This window comes from Hemiscyllium ocellatum, chromosome 2, assembly GCF_020745735.1.
Source record: "Hemiscyllium ocellatum isolate sHemOce1 chromosome 2, sHemOce1.pat.X.cur, whole genome shotgun sequence".
NCBI classification, from domain to species: Eukaryota; Metazoa; Chordata; class Chondrichthyes; order Orectolobiformes; family Hemiscylliidae; genus Hemiscyllium; species Hemiscyllium ocellatum.
This window is the reverse complement of record NC_083402.1, coordinates 12773228-12794412: the sequence shown is the minus strand read 5'-3', so window position 1 is coordinate 12794412 and position 21185 is coordinate 12773228. Positions and strand designations below refer to the sequence as shown.

Below are 21185 nucleotides of genomic sequence, written 5' to 3'. Positions count from 1 at the left end.
TGCTGAAGTGCAGATGTGACCAGTACACCCCTGCCCTCACAGCCAGCCCCAGTCCCAAAAGTGTGCATCAACAGGACACAGGCAGAAACTTCAGTTACAGAAACACTTAGACACAAACCTCAGGCCTGTGCTACCCATCCACACTTGGAAATGGGGGATAGGACAGAGACAGACTGAGGTGCATTTCAGTGGAAGAGGTTTCAACACAAATTTCCAAAAGCAAAAGTGAGCACTTGTCTTTAAACAGTTCTATCACTGATTGTGATGTATTGATTATTGAAATCTTGGAACTTATTTAAAAGACAATTTTTAAAAAATTATGGTTCATTTTCTTCCCCTAGTCTGTGATGTCTGTAGCACACAGAACTTGAAGGTGCCCAGTTCAGTTTCCCTCACTTCCTCATCCGTGGTGAGCTAGGAAGGACACCCTCATGGGACTAAGTACATTCACGTTAGGGCTTGATGGTGAGCAAGGACTGATTGTGATCAAGCTGCCCCTTGAAAGGTAGGGGAGCAAAGAATTAGGATATTGTGTGACTCCCTTCTCAGGAACATATAGCTTGCAGATGTCCAGTGTCATCTGTAAAGAATGGGTAATGTACCAAACAACGACTGGCACCCATGTACTGCCAAGCATGATGTCAACACATTCAAGAGGGGATTGCAAGGGTGAAAGTGAGTGGAAAAATTACAATCTGACAAGGAGAAAATGGACAAAAATGTATTTTTGGCAGTCAGTACGTGCAATACTCAAGTCCATTAGCCCTTTGAACCTGTTCACAATTTTTTAAAAAGTCTTGGTGCGTCAGAAGCAACATTCAAAGTGGAAGTTGCCCGTTCGGTCACCTGTACTCCAAAGTTCTGGACTGAGCCTGTGTATCCGCTCGAATCCCAAAAGAAGAAAACAAACATGTGAAGTTCTGCAGAGCACCGCAGCCTTGATGGATCACTGCGGGGCCGGCCCTTTCCTCTTCTGTTCCAACTCCTGTAGCCGTTCCTCCCGGTGCTGCGCATGTTGCGTCCCCACCTTGTGTGCGGTTTCCGTGGCCGTGATGTCGATCTGTGCATATTTGGAAGAGCTTGCCCCTGCAGGAAGACAAGTGAGAATGAACATCAACGAAACAAGGTGCATTGGCGCCACCTTGTGCTTCCATCCTGATCTTAAATTTACCTGGACCATCTCTGACACCTCCCTCCCCTTCCTAGACCTCTCCATCTCCACTAATGGCGACCGACTTGATACCGACATTTTTTACAAACCCACCGACTCTCACAGCTACCTGGATTATACCTCTTCCCACCCTACCTCCTGCAAAAATGCCATCCCGTATTCCCAATTCCTCCGCTTCCACCGTATCTGCTCCCAGGAGGACCAGTTCCACCACAGAACACACCAGATGGCCTCCTTCTTTAGAGACCGCAATTTCCTTCCCACGAGATTAAAGATGCCCTCCAACGTATCTCGTCCACATCCCGCACCTCCGCCCTCAGACCCCACCCCTCCGACCTTAACAAGGACAGAATGCCCCTAGTGCTCACCTTCCACCCTATCAACCTTTGCATAAACCAAATCATCCGCTGACATTTCTGCCACCTCCAAACGGACCCCATCACCAGGGATATATTTCCCTCCCCACCCCTTTCCGCCTTCCGCAAAGACCGTTCCCTCCATGACTATCTGGTCAGATCCACTCATCCATACAACCCACCCTCCCTTCCTGGCACCTTGCCCTGCCACTGCAGGAATTGCAAAACCTGTGCCCACACCTCCTCCCTCACCTCCATCCAAGGCCCTAAAGGAGCCTTCCACATCCATCAAGGTTTTAGCTGCACATCCACCAATATCATTTATTGTATCCGTTGCTCCCGATGTGGTCTTCTCTACATTGGGGAGACTGGATGCCTCCAAGCAGAGCGCTTTAGGGAACATCTCTGGGACACCTACACCAATCAACCACATAGCCATGTGGCCCAACATTTCAACTCCCCCTCCCACTCTGCTGAGGACATGGAGGTCCTGGGCCTCCTTCACCGCCGCTCCCTCACCACCCGACGCCTGGAGGAAGAACGCCTCATCTTCTGCCTCAGAACACTTCAACCCCAGGGCATCAATGTGGACTTCAACATTTTCCTCATTTCCCCTTCCCCCACCTCACCCCAGTTCCACACTTGCAGCTCAGCACTGTCCCCATGACTTGTCCTACCTGCCTATCTTCTTTTCCACCTATCCACTCCACCCTCCTCCCTAACCTACCACCTTCTTCCCCTCCCCCACTCACCTATTGTACTCTATGCTACTTTCTCCCCACACCCACCCTCCTCTCATTTATCTCTCCATCCTTCAGGCACTCTGTCTGTATTCCTGATGAAGGGCTTTTGCCTGAAACGTCGATTTTACTGCTCCTCGGATGCTGCCTGAACTGCTGTGCTTTTCCAGCACCACTCTAATCTAGAATCTGGTTTCCAGTATCTGCAGTCATTGTTTTTACCTATGTCTCAAACCATGTCCTGTCGCATGGCCCTCCAGTCTAAAAGACAATCTTGTAAGCTGTACTGTCAGCTTTCTCCCATGGCAATGCAAATCACATTAATTCCAGTGAGTGTAGCATGAAATCAAAACATGTTAGAACCTGAAGCATTCTGGCAGATATAAAAGAGATGCTTCTCTAGAACTGGGGCTCATCGTTTAAAAAGGAGTTGCCTATTTAATGAGGAGAATTTGTTTCTCTCACGGTGACATAGAATGCCTACAGTGTGGAAGCAGGCCATTCAGCCCATTAAGTCCACAACTCTTTGAAGAGCATACCATCAACTGTACCCTATACCTATAACCCTGCATTACCATCAATCCATGTAGCCTGCATATCGCAGGATTCTATGGGCAACTTAAAGTGGCCAATACACCTAACCTGCACATCTTTGGACCATGAAAGGAAACTGGAGCAGCCAGAGGAAACTCATACAAACACAGGGAGAATATGCAAACTCCACACAGTCACAAAAGGCTGGAATCAAACCCAGATCCCTGGTGCTGTGAGATAACAGTGCTAACCACTCAGCCACTGTACCACCCTTAAATTATGATCTTCTCAAAATACTTTCCCACTGAAGCTTTGATCACCTGGCCAGGCTCACGCCCCTGTACAGGGTCTGCTATGGCTCTTTCCTGGTTTAATTGTCTACATATTGTTTCAAGAGTTTTAAAACACTCTTCCTCAAAAGACATTGGAAATAAGAGTCTTTAAATATTTGTAAGGCAGAGGTAGAGAGATCCTTGATAAAGGAGTGAAAGGTTATCAGGGATAGAGAATGTAGAGCAATTAAATTAGCCACGCTTTTATTGAATGGCAGAGCAAGCTTACTCGTGCTCAATCCTATGTTTGTGTGTTTGCTGCACAAAGGTATTATTCTTCTAAAAAGATGTAGCTGTTCCTTTTACCTCTCAAGGACTCAGAACAGGAAAGAAGTGAAGCCCCAACAATGTTGTTATTCATGAACCCCGATACTGTTGTTATTTATGAACAAAGTATGCAAATTGGCCAAGGCTTGCAATATTGTGGCTGCTTGTAAATAGGGAAAAGGCAACAAACAATATTTATTGCCTGCCAGTTGCCTGCTACCTTAACACACCACCCTACTCCCTGGCCAATATGTCTGTCTCAGACTTGCTGCAGTGCTCCAATGAAGCTCAGTGAAAGCTGGAAGAAGAGTATCTCATTTTCCACATGGGGACCCTGTCACCCACCGTTAACATTCAGATTTGAGATGGCTCAGGGAATCCCTTGTGGATTCAACCTGTAAGCCTCTCTTGGTTTGTCCCAGAGATCGTACTCTTTAGTAGTCTAAAAAACTTTACAGACTTTTTTTTAGTCATCCCCTTTATTTACCAATAGCATCACTGTTACAACATAACACTGATACCTATAAGCCAGGCTAACTAGGTTCTAATAACGCAGCAGAGGAGGATATCAGCTCTTCAAGAGCTCTGGCAGGCTACTCTGCAGAGCTGTCACAAACAGGTTTCCTTAGTACAAAAAATTTACAAAAGCACTGCATGTTCTTAACTAGGCAGATAACAGTGAAGGACAATAATTCAGGAGAGAAGTTAATTGATACCGAGTTTCGTTTCGAGGTCAGAATCAAACACTGTTATTAATTTCACAAGGGAACAGCCGTGAATTTTATCACTCGATGTCCTATTTACACAGATTCACTGATGTTAAGGCAAATGTTCTTAATTGCCTTACCCTCCCTACCGGTCTATTACTAGTGTGCAGCAAATGTGTTCTACATTTCACCGTTACATTTTAGTCTAAATGTTTAAGGACAAGTTTTAAGGCTATAGACTTTCTCACCTCTGGACTCAATACTGAGTTCAATAATTAAGGCTTGAGCTCTCCTATGTCCTTACCCCAATCCCCTTACACCAAGCCTTGTTATCATATAGTCTGCTATCACACACAGCTGACAATGTGTTGCTGGAAAAGTGCAGCAGGTCAGGCAGCATCCGAGGAACAGTAAGTTCGACGTTTCGGGCATAAGCCCTTCTTCTTCAGAAGAAGAGTTTCTGCCCGAAATGTCGAATTTCCTGTTCCTTGGATGCTGCCTGACCTGCTGCACTTTTCCAGCAACACATTTTCAGCTCTGATCTCCAGCATCTGCAGACCTCACTTTCTCCTGCTATCACACACAGCCCATGATTAGTCACTAACAGTCCCCATCAACATCTATTCACCCTCTTTGCCAGATCGTTATTTACTCCTTTGTCTGTCCAATTGTTCTCTCTCTTTTGACTCTGTCCCAACTTATCGTTTATTCCTTACCTCCTTCCCCACCCTATATTCTGCATATAAACTGACATTTTCCTAGCTACCATCAGTAGTGAGGAAGGATCACTGGACCTTAACTCTGATTTCTCTCCACAGATGCTGTCAGACCTTTCCAGCAATTTGTTTTTGTTTCTGATATACAGCATCTGCATTTCTTTCAGTTTTTATTAGGAAGTACGTCTTTTATTTTCACACTTGAAGGATGATCTGATGGATATAAACAGAAAGTGAACTCTATAAACATTCAACTTCTCTTGAGACCTTCTGAAAACAGGCGCTAACTTGTGGATTAGCCTGCTCAACATGAAAACTCATTGAGAACATCAGTTACCAATTTGAAAAAAAGACTCCTTTACCATTGTGGAATTCCATCAGCCTGCTAGGAAAAACAGAAAAAGGTGGTTTCATAGAGTCCCTACAGTGTAGAAGCAGGCCATTCGACCCAATAAGTCCACACCAACCCTCCAAAGAGTATTCCACCCAGACCCATTCCCCAACCCTCTTACTGTACAAGAACATGAAGTGCTGGAGAAACTCAGCAAGTCTGGCAACAGAAAGAGAAGCAGAGTTGAAGTTCAGAGTGTGATACAACTCTTTGTCAGAACATTCTGCAGTATTTTACTTTCATTAGAAAAAGGAGTTCATTTGGGGAAGCCTAACCCAATGAGGGTAATTTAAGGAAAATTCAATATATTCAACAATTTCAGGAAACAAGTGGGAAAATTGCCTAGGAACCAAAAAAGCAAAAATTGTTTTTTATGCTTGGCACTTTTTATATTAATTTATATTAATTGCTCACAGCAGGGGACATTGGCCATCTGGTATTATCGCTAGATAATTAATCCAGAAACTCAGCTAATTCTCAGATGGAGGGGTTTGTATTCAATAAGAATCTGAATTAAAGGTCTAATGATGACCATGAATCCCTTGTCGATTGTTGGGGAAAAACCCATCTGGTTCACTAATGCCATCCTTACCTGGTCTGGCCTGTACGTGACTCCAGGCCCACAGCAATGCGGTTGACTGTTAACTCCCCTCTCGGATTAGGGATGGGCAATAAATGACAGAGATATCCACATCCCATGATGAATAAAAATAAAACTAAATCAATTTATTGTTTTCAATTCTTTTGGACAAACTTTATGCTTGTTGTTGTGGCAACTTATATTTCTGAAATTTGCACACCAGCAATGTTGCCTGGAATGTTCTGTGTTCTCTGATCTGTCTGTGCCAACACACTGGCTCCAGCTTCATCCATAGAACCCAAGGTTCTCACAGTGGAAAAAAATATTAGAGGGAATGTTAATTAACAGCCTCTCCTCTTACCAAACCCCTACACCCTCTCATGAGAAACAGAAAAATTGAAATGTACCCCATCTCCTACGCAAAAAGGTTGCCACTCCTGGTGTACTCCATAAACATGGTAAAATGCATTATTCCTGCACTGCAAATATTATGTAATTGAAGCTTCGCAGAATTCTCCTTCAGGAGGTAAAATATATTTGGTGGAAACTGTGAAGGGCAAGCTACATAGTCCAGGTATTTCATGGAATGTAAGAAGTGAATGTGTCCCTTCTCAGTCTATGCTGTTATAATCCTCACCCAAACTGCTAATTTTATGTTACAATTTAGCTAAAACCAGTATCCTTTCCTTTACACATAAAAAATAAAGAACTGTGGATGCTAGAAATATGAACAACAGTCAGTAGACCCAAAACGCTAACTCTATTTTCTCTCCACAGACCTGCAGAGTTTACCCAGCAATTTCTGTTTGTGACCTTTTTGTTTAAAGTAGGCATGTCTTAGTAAAGGATAAATTCACAAAGTTCCATGATTTAAACAAGCATCAATAAACGTTACTATATAAATTGGAACAGGAATATAATCATGTATATCTTTACAGCCAGAATTTAATCGTGATAATCATGGGTAATGGACCATGATTGAACACCATACAGTCCACTTCAGATAGCCAAATTCCTTACGCAGCATCTTCGAAGCCCATAACCAATTGCATCGAGAAGGACAAGGGCAGCAGATACATGGGAACACCACCACCTGTAAGTTCCCCTTCAACTGACCCACATCCTGACTTGGAAACATATCACCGTTCCTTCAGTGTTACTGGGGCAAGATCCTGGAACTCCCTCCCTAATGGGACTTTGGGTGTAACTGCAGCAGTTCAAGAAGGCAATTCATACCACCTTCTCAAAGTCAAGTAGGTATGGGCAATAATTGCTGAATTACCTAGCAACATCTCTATCCCATTAGTGAATACAAAAAAATGTGATTAAGACAGATCCCACAGATTTTAACAACATGGCATATCATCAAATCTCATTGAACTTCGCAAGGAATCACAATTCATCACTTTTGTCAATTTGAGTATGAAGCTCACTCCTCCGAGCCACTCTGCCCTGGTCCACCTCAATGACTTCTCTTATTCTGGTCAATCACCTGCCTTTCTTGTGTCTATACTACCCTGGATTCTGAAATTGAGCTCAAGTACTTATCCACCACTCCAGTTTTTCACTGACGATTAGCTTCACCAAGCTAGAACTACCTTTGAGCTCTAATCCTGCTCAGTTGCAACAAGCAAATACTGCTTGTCAGTTTTCAAACCTCCTTCTCAGCTGTATTGAACTATTAATGGGCACAGCCTCTTCTGAACTCCTGCAGCTAAAATTACTTTTCTGCATCCTAACTCTAATACTTAGCTGCCTATTCTAGAAGCTCTACCCAGAGCACAGAAATATCCAATTGCTCTTGATTGCTCACTGAGTCCATTATGGAAACACTGTGCAGTTCAGTTGCCTTCCCAGCAGTACAACTAAAAGCAGCACTGGAGTCTACATTCTTTTTTCTCACTTACTCTAAAATCTCACTGCCTGTGACTTTTGAACTTCTCTTCATTGAACCCTGAACTTCCTAAGAGGCCTATTGAAAACCTTACGATTATCTTCAGCGCTATCTCTAGACAGAATTGCATGTACTATTTGAAGAGCCAAATCTAACATCCTGTTGGAACTGAGTGTGCCCTGAATGTTCCATTCTCACAACACCTACTACAGGTATCCGAAATCCCAAAATCCGAAAAGCTCCGAAATCCGAAGGTTTCTCCGTGAATATTTTTCTTATTAACAAGGTTGTTTGGCATGCAAGCAGTTAACCTAACTCCACGCCCGCTCAATGCATGTCACTCAGATATGATGTGTGGGGTGTGGCCCACACAATTCTGTTTCAGGGCCTGTTTTACTCACAGTGCGTCTGCTGTTTGGTAAGATTTTTAAAAAATTCACCATCAAACTGTCACATATTCTGAAATTCGAAAAATTCTGAATTCCGAAAACCACCTGGTCCCGAGCATTTCAGATAAAGGATTGTGCACCTGTATTATCATTAAACCATTGAATTTCATCAGATTTAACAAGGTGCTGTTCTGACAGCTCAGCTGAGTCATCCAATCTGATTATTCCAAATCGGAAAGTAACCTGTTCATTCCTGGCTTAGCTGAACACAGGCTCCACCCTGCAAGAGGTACTGCATATTAAAGAATAACAGTACCCCAGCAGATGTACAGAGCTGTAGGATTTGACAAGTCCAGGTCATGATGCATTGCATGAAAAGTATCTGTAGGTCATAATAGTTAGACAGACAGTGCTGATGAAATTACAGCAATCTTTCTATTAACTGGCACTATGGGACCAGGAGTGTGCCTGTTGATCATATATTCTGAATAGTCAGAAGGTACGTAAAACCATAGTAAACTCTGATTTGAGACATCAGTATCCCTCAAAAAAATGTGTAAAAACATCAACATACTTCTTAAACTCAATGTACAAATATACAGTAAGTAATAGAAACATAATGCAGTGTATAAACATCAGTGTTATACTTTATTTACATCATAAATACTCAGAATCACGGTAGATCGCAATATTTGAGGTATATAATTTTTGCCAGTTCTACATTTGGCACACTTGCCTTCATTGCTCAGTCCTTTGAATATAGGAGTTGGGAAGTCATGTTGAGATTGTACAGGACATTGGTGAGGGCTGTTCTGGAATAATGTGTCCAGTTCTGGTCGTCCAGCTATAGGAAGGATATTATTAAAGCTGAAGAGTGTTCAGAAATAGATTTACCAGGGTGTTGCCAAGTATGAGTTATAAGGAAAGGCTGGATAGCCAGGGACATTTCTTACTGAAGCGTAAGAGGTTGAGAGGCGATCTGATAATGAGACGTATAGATAGAGTTAACGGTAGTTGTTCTTTCCTGAGGATGGGGGATTTCAAGACTAGGGGGCATACTATTAAGGTAAGAGAAGAGAGATTTTAGAAAGACATAAGAGGCAAATTCTTTACACAGGTTCGCATGTGGAATGAACTTCGTGAGAAAGTAGTGGGTGCAGGTACAATTACAATGTTTAAAAGACATTTGAATGGATACATGAATAAGAAAGGTTCGGAGGGATACAGGCCAAGAGCAAGCAGGTGAGGCTAGTTTAGTTAGGGACTATGTTCAGCATGTACTGATAGGACCGAAGGGTCTGTTTCTGTGCTGTATGGCTCTATGATGTTCAGTAGTAGCCTTGCGTGGTTATTTTAATTAACCTGTTCTGATATGCAATGAAACATCTCAAGGTTAAAGTGGACCCAGATCTTCTGGCTCAGAGTTAGAGACATTACCGCAACATGACATGACCTCAACACCAACAGCATTACACATTGTACCACAACTGAAGCACAAGGCCTTGAGTACATTGAGACAGTCATGAAGGAATGGGAGTCTAAGGATAGGGTTAATTCTTTGTATTATTTTCACCTTTTGAGTGAGATCCTGATATCAATGTTCACTTTGTAAAAATGAATCCGGTTAGACAGCAATAAGGAGTTTTGAAAACACTACAAACTGTATTCTTTAAGACTCCTATACTATCATCAATTTCTCAGAACAAGATATCTATGGAATTTTTATAATCATTAAAATGATAGGCTGTAGATTCAGAGGATGACACCTCCAGGCACAGCTGTGTAACATGCCCGTGCAGAGCTTCTGCTCCATGTAACTATCTCCAAATGATTCCTATGATTGACAGTTTCCAAAAGGAGAGTGACTCTTACTGAGGTTATTGCCACTAATTGGACAAGGGAAGGGAGGAACATAATTCTTAAGTAGCCTGACTCAAAGGAAAGTTTCAAAAGATGGTTAATAGAACGGGATCTTCAGATTTTGACAAGGCATGTACCTATTAACCTTGAAAGCTGAATGATGGGCATCTTCTAGTAATGTGAACTGCAGTGATGTAACGTTCTGGCAGAATTATTGTTAATGATGTACATCGTAGCCTATACATCATTTTTGGTAACATCATCACTGTATGCTTAATTCCTATGAAATCCAATTAATGCCTTTGAGCTCTGTTATCTGAAGGAATTACATATCAGTGACAACACTTCACTGACAGAAAGAAGCCACGGTTGGTGCTGAGCTACATCATGCGGAGTTACCTCGAATGGCAGGACTGGACTCCTGGAGCTCAAGTTCCATATAATGGAGCTGCTTCTTTGACGCTGGGCTCACTGGGATGTTGACATATGTTGCTCCTTCCATTGGCCGCAATCTGTCAGTCCCTGAAAGCTCCGGTGGATAAGCAAATGCACCTCCTGATAGACACACAAGAACAGGTTCGGAAGTGCTTCGTTTACTTATTTCAGCAGATTAGAAATTAATAAAAATGAGAGGGATGCTCATCTTTTACCTGTCTAGCCAGGGAACACAAAGCCATATCTTATTTGTAATTAATGGTGCTTTAGATCTTCTTCATGGTTCCCTTTTCTATTTTTATATTACTGAAGTGTCATTCTCAATTTTTACAGGATTTAAGGTTTGTAAGAGTAAGTTGTGCATAATCAAAGCTAGTTCAACAGCTTTTCCACTGAACTGTGCAACCTGCAGCTTTAAGGTGCCACTATCTAAATGGTGCCACAATTTAAATGGTGCCACTTTGCTAAATTGTCCATAGTTTCCAGGTATGTGCAGGTTTGGTGGATTAGCCATGGGAAAAGCAGAGTTACAGAAATAGGCTAGTGGGGTGGGTCTAGGTGGGAAGCTCTTCAGAGGATTGTTGTGGACTCGAAGGACTGAATGATCTGCTTCTACACTGGAGAGATTCTATGATTATATGATCTGGAACACTATCTGCTTCTTTGGCGGAGTTTATCTTCCAAGAACTCCCAGGTTGGTCTTTTCACTTCTTCCAGTGGGATTGCCCTTTATGGGTGACCAGGGCCTGATAGGTCTGTGTGCGCACCACAGTCTTCCACAGAATTTCAAAGCCAAAACTAAGAATCAGTGCAGAAGCAATAAATACTCCATTGCATGTTACTTTGTGGTAGCTTTATCTGACATCCTAAGCTCTGGGATTCACTCCCCAGATTTCCCCAAATAAAGGGTAGTGTTTCTGCACTGGGAACAGTCAATAACTTGACACACCCATTCCCCTGAAAAGTACTATGAGTACACCTATGCCACAAGGACTGCAGCTGTTCAAGACAGCAGCTCACCACCACCTTCCCAAGGGCAATTACAGATGGGCAATAAATACTGGCCTTGCCAGCCAAGCCCAGATCCCATGAGGAAATTTAAAAACGCATTCAAAATTGGAGCAGTTAGGTTAGGTTTCAGGCTTTGCAGAACAATTCATTGATGTTCTCACAAGTGGTAAACTTTCTCTGAGTTAGCACAGTCAGGCAGCCTCATCGGATTCCTGCTTTCTCCCGCCTGCTAAAAGTGAGGCGCAACTTATTTAGAGTGGCAGGCTATGCAGTTTTATTAAGACAGCTGAAAAATAAGTTTCGGCTGTGCAGTTTTTCAGCTGGGAGTAAACCAGGTTTAAAATCAGTGGCAATGACTATACTGCACTATTTAAACAGGGTGCATATTAGTCAGTTTCTTTAAATAAATCAAATATTTTCCAAAATGGGAAGATGCTAAGCCTGTCTTTTAATCCGTGAAAACCCAGATTAGTGAAGCTATTGAAGACCCATCTATAACCAACACAAACAGTGGATTTCCACAATGTCAATTTGACAAACAACTCAATCATATTAGTCAGATATGATTTGTCTTTCATTGTTCTGGATTGGCTATCGTTTACTTTATAGTGCCTGTCAGTTTACATACATAGGACATACAACAGAGACTATTCACAGCCACCAGTCTATGCTGACGTGTATGCTCCATTTTAGTCTCCTCCTATCTTCCCTCACTAAATCTATTATTGCAACCTTCGGTTCCTTTCTTCTTCATAAACCTGTCAAGTTTACCCTTAAATGTACCTATACTATTTACATCAATTATAGCCAGCTCCACAAGGAACTCTCCGGGTAAAGATGCTACTTCTGAATTCCCCATTGGACCTTTCAAAATATACCACTTCACCCAGCTCTATGTTTAGTTACGTCTGGCTTGTGGCTGTCATTTTATCAGTCCATGTATATCCTCAAAAGTTTTTTTAGCTCTTTCATATGACAATTAATTTTATCACAGATCCTGATGTTTTCCCACCACTGACGTGAGGCAGCCTGGTCTTCAGTTACCAGATTTACACTGTTTCTTTTGCAATCTTCCATTCTCAGCCACTATCCAAATATCCAAGGAGGATTGCAAGTTTGTGTCCAGACCCTCCCTTCCCTCCGTAACCTGGGATACAACCCTTCCACTCCACATTGAGAACTGTCAACCTCTACTTCAATCCTTTTCTAATTTTCATATTCAGATCAACTCCGGGGCGGCACAGTGGCTCAATAGTTAGCACTGCTGCCTCACAGCACCAGGAACGTGGGGTCGATTCCAGCCCCGGGTGACTGTGTGTGTGGAGTTTGCACGTTCTCCCTGTGTCTGTATGGGGTTCCTCCCATAGTCCAAAGATGTACAGGTTAGGTGAATTGGTCATGCTAAATTGCCCATAGAGTTAGGTGCATTAGTTAAGGGAAATGGGTCTGGGTAGGTTACTTTTCAGAGGGTCCGTGTGGACTTGCTGGGCCAAAGGACCTGTTTCCACACTGTAGGGAATGAAATCTAAAAACTCCTTTACTGGAAATATCGCAGCATCCCTCATTTTAGTGAAGACAGATGCCAAGCACTTATTCAGTACCTCAGCCATGCCCTCTGTCTCCACAAGTAGATTTCCTTTTAGACATTTTGAAGTGTTTACCAGATAATTTCTTTGTGTCAAAACTGCCTGAACTTTCATCTTCCGGTAGGCCCTTCTCCTGAAAATAAAAATGTTACAGAGTTGGTTAGAGTCGTCAGGGCAGAGAAAGAAGCCATTTAGCCCACTATCACTATACTAGCTCTCATTGCTTACAGAACAGAACTTCAGTCTTGAGTCACACAGATAGTTCTTCTATAGCGATGGTTGCATTCGTGCGCAACCCCACAGTATAGAAAAATCACGCTTTAGAAACAGCACTTAAAGTTTTGGCGATGAGATCACGTTATCGCCAACACGTTATAAAAATTCACACTATAAAAACAGTGTCCCCAATTTGTCAATCGCATTAGAGCAAAGTCGCATTAACAAAATATGCATTATAGCAGAACGACCTGTATTCTCAATGGAAGTATTAAACTTGGCTTTTACAAAATTCTCAAACCCTCCACATTCACCCCATCCCATAGTAGACTCTCCATTGCCTTGGTGGCTATAAATACCCCTTAATTCTTGTAGTGCCTAATTAATTGTACTTTGGGAGCGCCTTTAGCTCATGGACTGCAGCCTCTCAAGAAGAGAGCTCACTATAAATCTACAGAAGTCAAGAGTGTGGTGCTGGAAAAGCACAGCAGGTCAGGCAGCATCCGACGAGCAGGAGAATTGATGTTTCAGGCAAAAGCTCTTCATCAGGAAGAGATGCACCTCTGATGCTGCCTGACCTGCTGTGCTTTTCCAGCACTCTAATCTCCAGCATCTGCAGTCCTCACATTCGCCTATAAGACAGAAGAACAGAAGTAGGCCATTCATCCTATCAAGTCCATGCTACCAATTGAGGAGATCATGGCTGATCTGATAATCATCAATTCCACTTTCTTGACGTTTCCACCACCTTCTCAGGGGCAATATGAAGGATGGGCAATACATCCCATGAATGAACAAATTAACAAGTTAACATAAATTTAAAGGATGGCCTTATGATCTCTGGATTAGTGGTGCTGGAAGAGTACAGCTGTTCAGGTAGCATCCAAAATGCAGCGAAATCAACGTTTTGGGCAAAAGCCCTTCATCAGGAATAAAGGCAGTGAGTCTGAAGCGTGGAGAGATAAGCCAGAGGAGGGTGGGGGTAGGGAGAAAGTAGCATAGAGTACAATGGGTGAGTGGGGGAGGGAATGAAGGTGATAGGTCAGGGAGGAGAGGGTGGAGTGGATAGGTGGAAAAGGAGCTAGGCAGGTCGGACAAGTCCGGACAAGTCATGGGGACAGTGCTGAGCTGGAAGTTTGGAACTAGGGTGAGGTGGGGGAAGGGGAAATGAGGAAGCTGTTGAAGTCCACATTGATGCCCTGGGGTTGAAGTGTTCTGAGGCAGAAGATGAGGCGTTCTTCCTCCAGGCGTCTGGTGATGAGGGAGCGGCGGTGAAGGAGGCCCAGGACCTCCGTGTCCTCGGCAGAGTGGGAGGGAGAGTTGAAATGTTGGGCCACGGGGTGGTGTGGTTGATTGGTGCGGGTGTCCCGGAGATGTTCCCTAAAGCGCTCTGCTAGGAGGCGCCCAGTCTCCCCAATGTAAAGGAGACCACATCGGGAGCAACGGATACAATAAATGATATTAGTGGATGTGCAGGTAAAACTTTGATGGATGTGGAAGGCTCCTTTAGGGCCTTGGATAGACGTGAAGGAGGAGGCTCAGCACTGTCCCCATGACTTGTCCGGACTTGTCCTACCTGCCTATCTCCTTTTCCTCCTATCAAAAATCATCCCACCTTATGATATCTGGAGTGACTCCAAGCTTGGGCATATTTTATGGCCAAAGGATTTTCATCACAGGCCAACATCACAGACTAAATAACTGGGTGGCGAAAGTAATCTCAGAGTCAGTGCTTCACGGTTAGATGCTAGGATGCAGTAAAGTTGCTCCTGTGAATTTTTTAACATGAATTTGCGGGATGAGGGCATCACTGGCTGAGCCAACATTTATTGCCCAGAGAGCAGTTTAGAATCAACCACATTGCTGTGGGCCTGGAGTCACATGTAGGCCAGACCAGGTAAAGATGGCAGGTTCCTCCCCTAAAGGCCATGAGTGAACCAGGTGGGTATTTCCTGAGAATTGTTTCATGGTCATGGAAACTCTTAATTACAGATTTTTATTAAATTCAAATTCCACCATCTGCCATAGCAGGATTTGAACCTAGGTCCCCAGAACATTACTTGTATCTTAGGATTAACAGTCCAGCAATAATACCACTAGGCCATTGCCTCCCCCTTAAAGTTAATGAAGTCTTCAACCAACTCATTACTACACCACAGAGTAATGGAGACGTACAGCATGGAAACAGACCTTTCGGTCCAAATGATCCATGCCAATCAGATATCCTAACTTAATCTAGTCCCTTTTTCCAGCATTTGGCCCATATCCCTCTAAATCCTTCCTATTCATGTGCCCATCCAGGTGCCTTTTAAATGTTGTAATTGCATCAGCCTCCACCACTTCCTCTGGCAGCTCATTCCATAAGCACCACCCTCTGCGTGAAAAGGTTGGCCCATTAGTCCTTTTTAAATCTTTCCCTTCTCACCCTAAACCTATGCCCTCTAGTCCTGGACTCCCCCACCCCAGGGAAAAAAATGTCTATATATCCTATCTATGCCCCTCATGAGTTTATAAACCTCGAAAGGTCACCTCTCAGCCTCCAACACTCTAAAGAAAGAGGCCCAGACTGTTCAGCCTTTCCCTGTAGCTCAAACCGTCCAACCCTGGCAACATCCTTGCAAATCTTTTCTGAACCCTTTCAGGTTTCACGCAATAGAAAGTATCAGTGTATACCTCAATCTTCCAAGCTTGGACACAATGGCTTCCTTATGCCGTGGTGCTGAACTAAATTAAAGCTGTGTAGCTTTTTCAGATGTTTACTATGTATCTTTTGGCACACATTCAATTAAAATACATGGAGACCAAGAGATTCCATAATATCCCAAACTACTTTAACCTTTTTACAATCTGGCCTCATGTCCTGCTGCACAGTCATCTGTACATTTACCAAAAGAAAGGCTTGCTTTTTTGCTTTTGTTCTGTGTTTAAGCCTCCAAATTCAGAGGCACTGATGCTGTGCCTTATGCCAAGGTCAACTTTTACACATGAAATTTCCTTTTCTCCCCTAAAGAATACTTACGTTATTAATAACTATATTCTAATGAATTAATACTCAACATTAAACATCACTTCTTGCTTACCATCGGTCATGCTATAGCACTTACCTTTTTATGTTTAAGACCCATAATATCCAGGTGTGCCCCTTGCCCTCGATGAAGTTTCAAAGACCCTGGTGGACCTGTGAGTATCAGTGAGTGAGAATCAGTGAAATATTGTCAACTACGTAGACTGTTAGAGAATAAAGTACGGGCAGGGGATGGGTGGGAGTTGTAGGGGGTGGGAAGAGGTTAAAATCAGCTCAGAAATTCCTCTCAGACCCTCAACCCATGTTTGATGCAATCCCAAAACAAAGTTAGAGATCAGCAGCATTGGGAATTCCAAAAGGAGTTGAAGATTTCTCATCCAACCCAAAAATGGGATCTCTTGGCAACCATTGCAAACACTCTGTATACTGCATCTAATACAGTTCACATTCCAACACTCTATGCTCACAGAATACAGCTCCCATTACTTAAAATGACCAAGTTTAAAATAACCAGACATTTATATTGGCTGAAATCTGATAAGCATTCGCCACTTGCATTAATGTTAATGTCAAAGTTGCTATTATTGTCTTAAGCGCACTATCCATTTGAGACAGAAACAGCTGTGATTGCTCAATGGTTCACAGTTTAAAATACACTGAATTCAAGAACAAAACAGGAGTTAAAAGGCAGCTCTTAGAATAATACTGTGCATAAGTTGGCAATTTGAACAGTTATGACTACTCCATCTTTTTACAAGAGCTAATCAGGTAATTCAATCCCCTAACTCTTTCAACATAGCAGCAAGACATGTCTGCAATCAAACATTATATTTCAGATCATTACTACAAACTAAGCATGGAAAAAAAAACTTCCTTTCTCTCTTCTGGTACTGTAAATCTGACTCCTCCCACCACTTCTCCCAGTAGACAAAGATGTCTTGAACATCTGTATTAAATCCCACCTTAACCTTTCCTGTTAAAAGGACAACTCCAGCTTTTCTTGTCTCCCTGTATTACTGAAGGCACCATCAATGCTCGATTAAATGTACTTAAAACCTATCTAATCCCCTCTGTGTGGTGTGGAGTTACAGTGTGTACCAGCTACTAAAATATGCTGCAGGAGCTGGTAACATTCGGGCAGAGGATAAACAGAGGAACGTTCTCTTTACATAATGGAGAGACATTACCATATTGTGGATCATGGGCAAAATGTGTTCACACAAGTACGCCTTTCTCCCCACGGCACCTGTGTTGCTTGTGTATAAGTGCAGCGAATCAGTGAAGACAATGTGTGCAAAAAGCTTTATTCAATACTTCCACCACCCATGTGGCCAGGGAACCAGAAACAAGCAAAACCCGATAATGGCAATGCTGACATGCAAAATAGTGAAGGGGAGGGTAGGGATTAAATCAAGATAGAGTTGGGAGGGGGAGAAATAAAGCACTCCACTCCCTGTGGTGCCCACCTCTCCCTAAAGGCATGGAGAGCGTTGGTAGACATCACGTGCTCCTTCTCCAGGGACAGCCAAGCTCGGACATAACCACAGAAGAGGGGCAAGCAATCGGCCATAACGACCCCCTCCATGCCCCGCTGCCTGAACCTGTTTATGGCCAGCCTGGCCAGGCCCAGGAGCAGACCCACGAGGAGATCCTCCAACGTGCCCACACCGCTCAACACTCGGTGCTCAAAGATCAGGAGCGTGGGGCTGAAGTGCAACCATAAACAGAGCAAACTGTTCTTTAGGTAACTAAAAGAAGAGTGCCAACACCCACAACCAACATACACATGGTCCACAGACTCCACAAAGCTGCAAAATAAACAGGCTGGGAGTCTGTGAACCACCTCAATCTGCAGTTACAAGGGGCTCTGCATGCAACACCCTCCACCCCAGATCCAAGGGAAAGAGGGCTGACTCATGTCTACAGAGCCCTCCGCTGGGGGAACTCGCCTGCTGTAAGCAGGTGGGGTGGCACGGTGGCTCAGTGGTTAGCACTGCTGCCTTACAGCACCAGGGACCCAGGTTCGATTCCAACCTCGGGCGACTATCTATATGGAGTTTACACATTCTCCACGTGAATGCGTGGATTTGCTCCCACAACCCAAAGATGTGCAGGTTGGATGAATTGGCCTTGCTAAATTGCCCAAAGTGTTCAGGGATGTTTAGCGTAGCTGCATTAGTCAGAGGAAATATAAAGCAGATACTCTTTGGACGGCCAGTGTGGACTTGTTGAGCCAAATGGCCTGTTTCTACACTATAGGGATTCTATGATAAGCAATGGGGACTGCAATTGATCAATCGCAAATCCTCAAAGACAAATGATTGCCTCCTCATTGAGTCACCATCAGGTGGTTAGGCTACCTTGTGATTTGAAGAGTGGACATTTATCTCTATCACAGAGCAGTATTTGTAGAGGTCCTGTGGTGCAATGGCAATGCTCTGATATCTGAGCCAGGAGATCAAGGTTCAAATCACACCTGCTCCAGATGCCTTGACAGGTTGATTAAAATAGCTGCTGCATTATTTGTGTCTCTCTGCAAGTGCACAAGGAACTTGTAATACAGCCCCAGGTTTTGCAATGCAGGGACCCTGGCTTGTCCTCAGCCTTTTAGTCAAATGTAATAATGAAATGTTGTACCTTCTTCCTCCACTTGTAGTTTCTGTTGTCCACAGCTAGCCATGTATTCATATCCACCTCCTTTCTCTAGCTGCAAGTTAAAACATAAAAGCTATCAGCCAAGGAACATGTTTTTTATGGACAATGGTTTAGATGTTTTCTGGTCAGCCAGAGTTAACAAAAATAACATTTTTATTTTTCTGCAAACCCTGAAAATTCCTCCTTATCAAACACATATCCAATTTCCTTCCAAACGTTGCCTGAACCTGTGTCCATCATCCTTTATATTGAAAAGTTCAAAAAGGTCATGTTTAGAAAAAAAAATTTAGCCCATCTTTTCTTTTTTGCTACTATAGTACTGTATATTTGCAACACATTCTTTATGTTGGACTTGTGATTCATTTTACGCATTTTATGGTTTTAAACTCCCAAAATTCACCAACAAATTGACAATAGAGTTGCTGAAAAGAGATTGTTGAAGATTTTTCACCTTTCATTCATCAGGACAAGGGCTAGAGATCCCAATTTCAAATTATCACAACAATTGCAGGAAAATAGGGAGCTGACTGGTTGCCAAGTCACCTCTGATTGACCGGGGCAGTGCCTTTTTCTCCTCTAGTACAAATTGCCATGCTGGTCTGAAATTTGGTATTCTTGCATTTGTCCTGACACATGGAATACAACAAGCTTTGGCAATGTTTGTTATTTTCAGAAATACTGTAGTCAGGTTCTGTACACTATGAACTGACCATTAACACAATTTAATAGCAGAAGTGCCAGTTTTTGAATACTATTAGTACAAACTCTGTCCTATGTCTCACCTCAGATGGTTTCTCTGTTGGAAGAGCCTCCATAAACTCGTACATCTGTCCTGTCCCCATCTTCAGCTTCTCCTCTTTTTGATGTTGCTTCTTATCTGCAGGAGAAGTGCAAAAGCACAAGTGTGTGAGGTATCTCTAAACACAGTGTTCTTCTTGTGTTCCTATAACTGGGGCTGCCCTATTTCAGTGTCAGAATTTGCCTCAACCTGCTCCCATTACTTATCTACAGTGGGTAGTTTTAACTGACCTGCTCAAAAATGTTATGACGCACCTCTGGAGCAAATGACACTTGTACACAGAACTTTTGGCTCAGAGGTAGGGACACTGCCACTGTGCTACCTTAGGATAGCTCACAACCAATCTCTATAACCTGATGTTTGTCTCCACTGATACGAAGGGTTAGACACTCAGTTTGACATTAAATTGGGCTGACCGATCATCTGACAAATCAAAACCGCTAATTTCAATTTCCGTTCATTTTGATGATAATCAATGTTTCTATTACATGTGAAAATCTATCCCAATGGACCATCAGCTGTGTGGAAACACTAGAGAGACTATGCTCCTGAGAACAGACAAGGTGAAAGGAGAGAGATTTGTTGGACATGTTTGAAATCTGGAATGAATCAATGGGATGGGGAGGGAGCGTGGGAGAAGGTGACCTTGGGAAATGTCAGTGGTCTAGTGAGTAGGAAGTCCAAGCTAATGCTAATTCATATTCAGTTCAAGACTTCAGAATGTAAAGGTAGTCTCAGTCATACTGACTATGACAACTATCTTTGATTTTCATTAAAAACTCTCCGGGTTCACTAATGTCCTCGAGAGAAGAAAATCTGCTGTCCTTACCCAGTCTGGCTTACATGCGACTCTAGTCTCAGCAATGTGGTTTGCTCTTAACGACTGTCTGAAATAGCCCTAGAAAACCATTCAGTTCAAAGGCAGTTGGGGATGGATAACAAATGCTGGCTTTGCTAACAATTGGAAAAAAACAAAGGAAAAAATGAGGAATATTTCCAAAAGCAGGCTCATCAGTTACCAGATGATACAGATTAACATAATCGGCACACAAAGCATAGCTGAGGTGATTTTCTTTTTGTTGCAGTGAGCTGTGGTAATTCGGAATTTGCATTCTAAAGGTTCAGTCGAAGCAGATTCAATAGCAACTTTCAAAAGGTAATTGGGTAATCATTTGAAGGGATGAAAATGGTACTGCTATGCTGAAAGGCCTGGGGAATTAGACTAATTGGACATCTCCTTCGATTAGAAGGAGAAAGTGAGGACTGCAGATGCTGGACATCAGAGTCAAAAAGTGTGGCGCTGGAAAAGCACAGCAGGTCAGACAGCATCCGAGGAGCAGGAAAGTCAACGTTTCAGGAATAAGCCCTTCCTGACGTTCCTGATGAAGGACCTATGTCCAAAACGTCGATTTTCCTGCTCCTCGGATGCTGCCTGACCTGCTGTGCTTTTCCAGCACCACTCTAATCTTGACTCTAATCTCCAGCATCTGCAGGACCCACGTTTGACAGGTCAGAAGAGCC

The 21185-nt window shown here is 43.1% G+C and overlaps 1 protein-coding gene across 1 annotated transcript in view; it reads right to left on the bottom strand.

Moving 5' to 3' along the window:
* Positions 1-946: 946 nt before the first annotated feature.
* The window catches only part of dok7b (docking protein 7b), an 89134-nt gene continuing 68895 nt past the window's right edge, over positions 947-21185 (bottom strand). The window contains exons 7-12 of the mRNA XM_060847322.1: positions 19648-19742; positions 18848-18917; positions 16290-16363; positions 13045-13102; positions 10337-10492; positions 947-1086 (exon numbers count right to left, since the gene is read on the bottom strand). Of these exons, the coding sequence (XP_060703305.1) occupies positions 947-1086; positions 10337-10492; positions 13045-13102; positions 16290-16363; positions 18848-18917; positions 19648-19742 (593 nt within the window). The remainder of the gene's footprint in view (positions 1087-10336; positions 10493-13044; positions 13103-16289; positions 16364-18847; positions 18918-19647; positions 19743-21185) is intronic.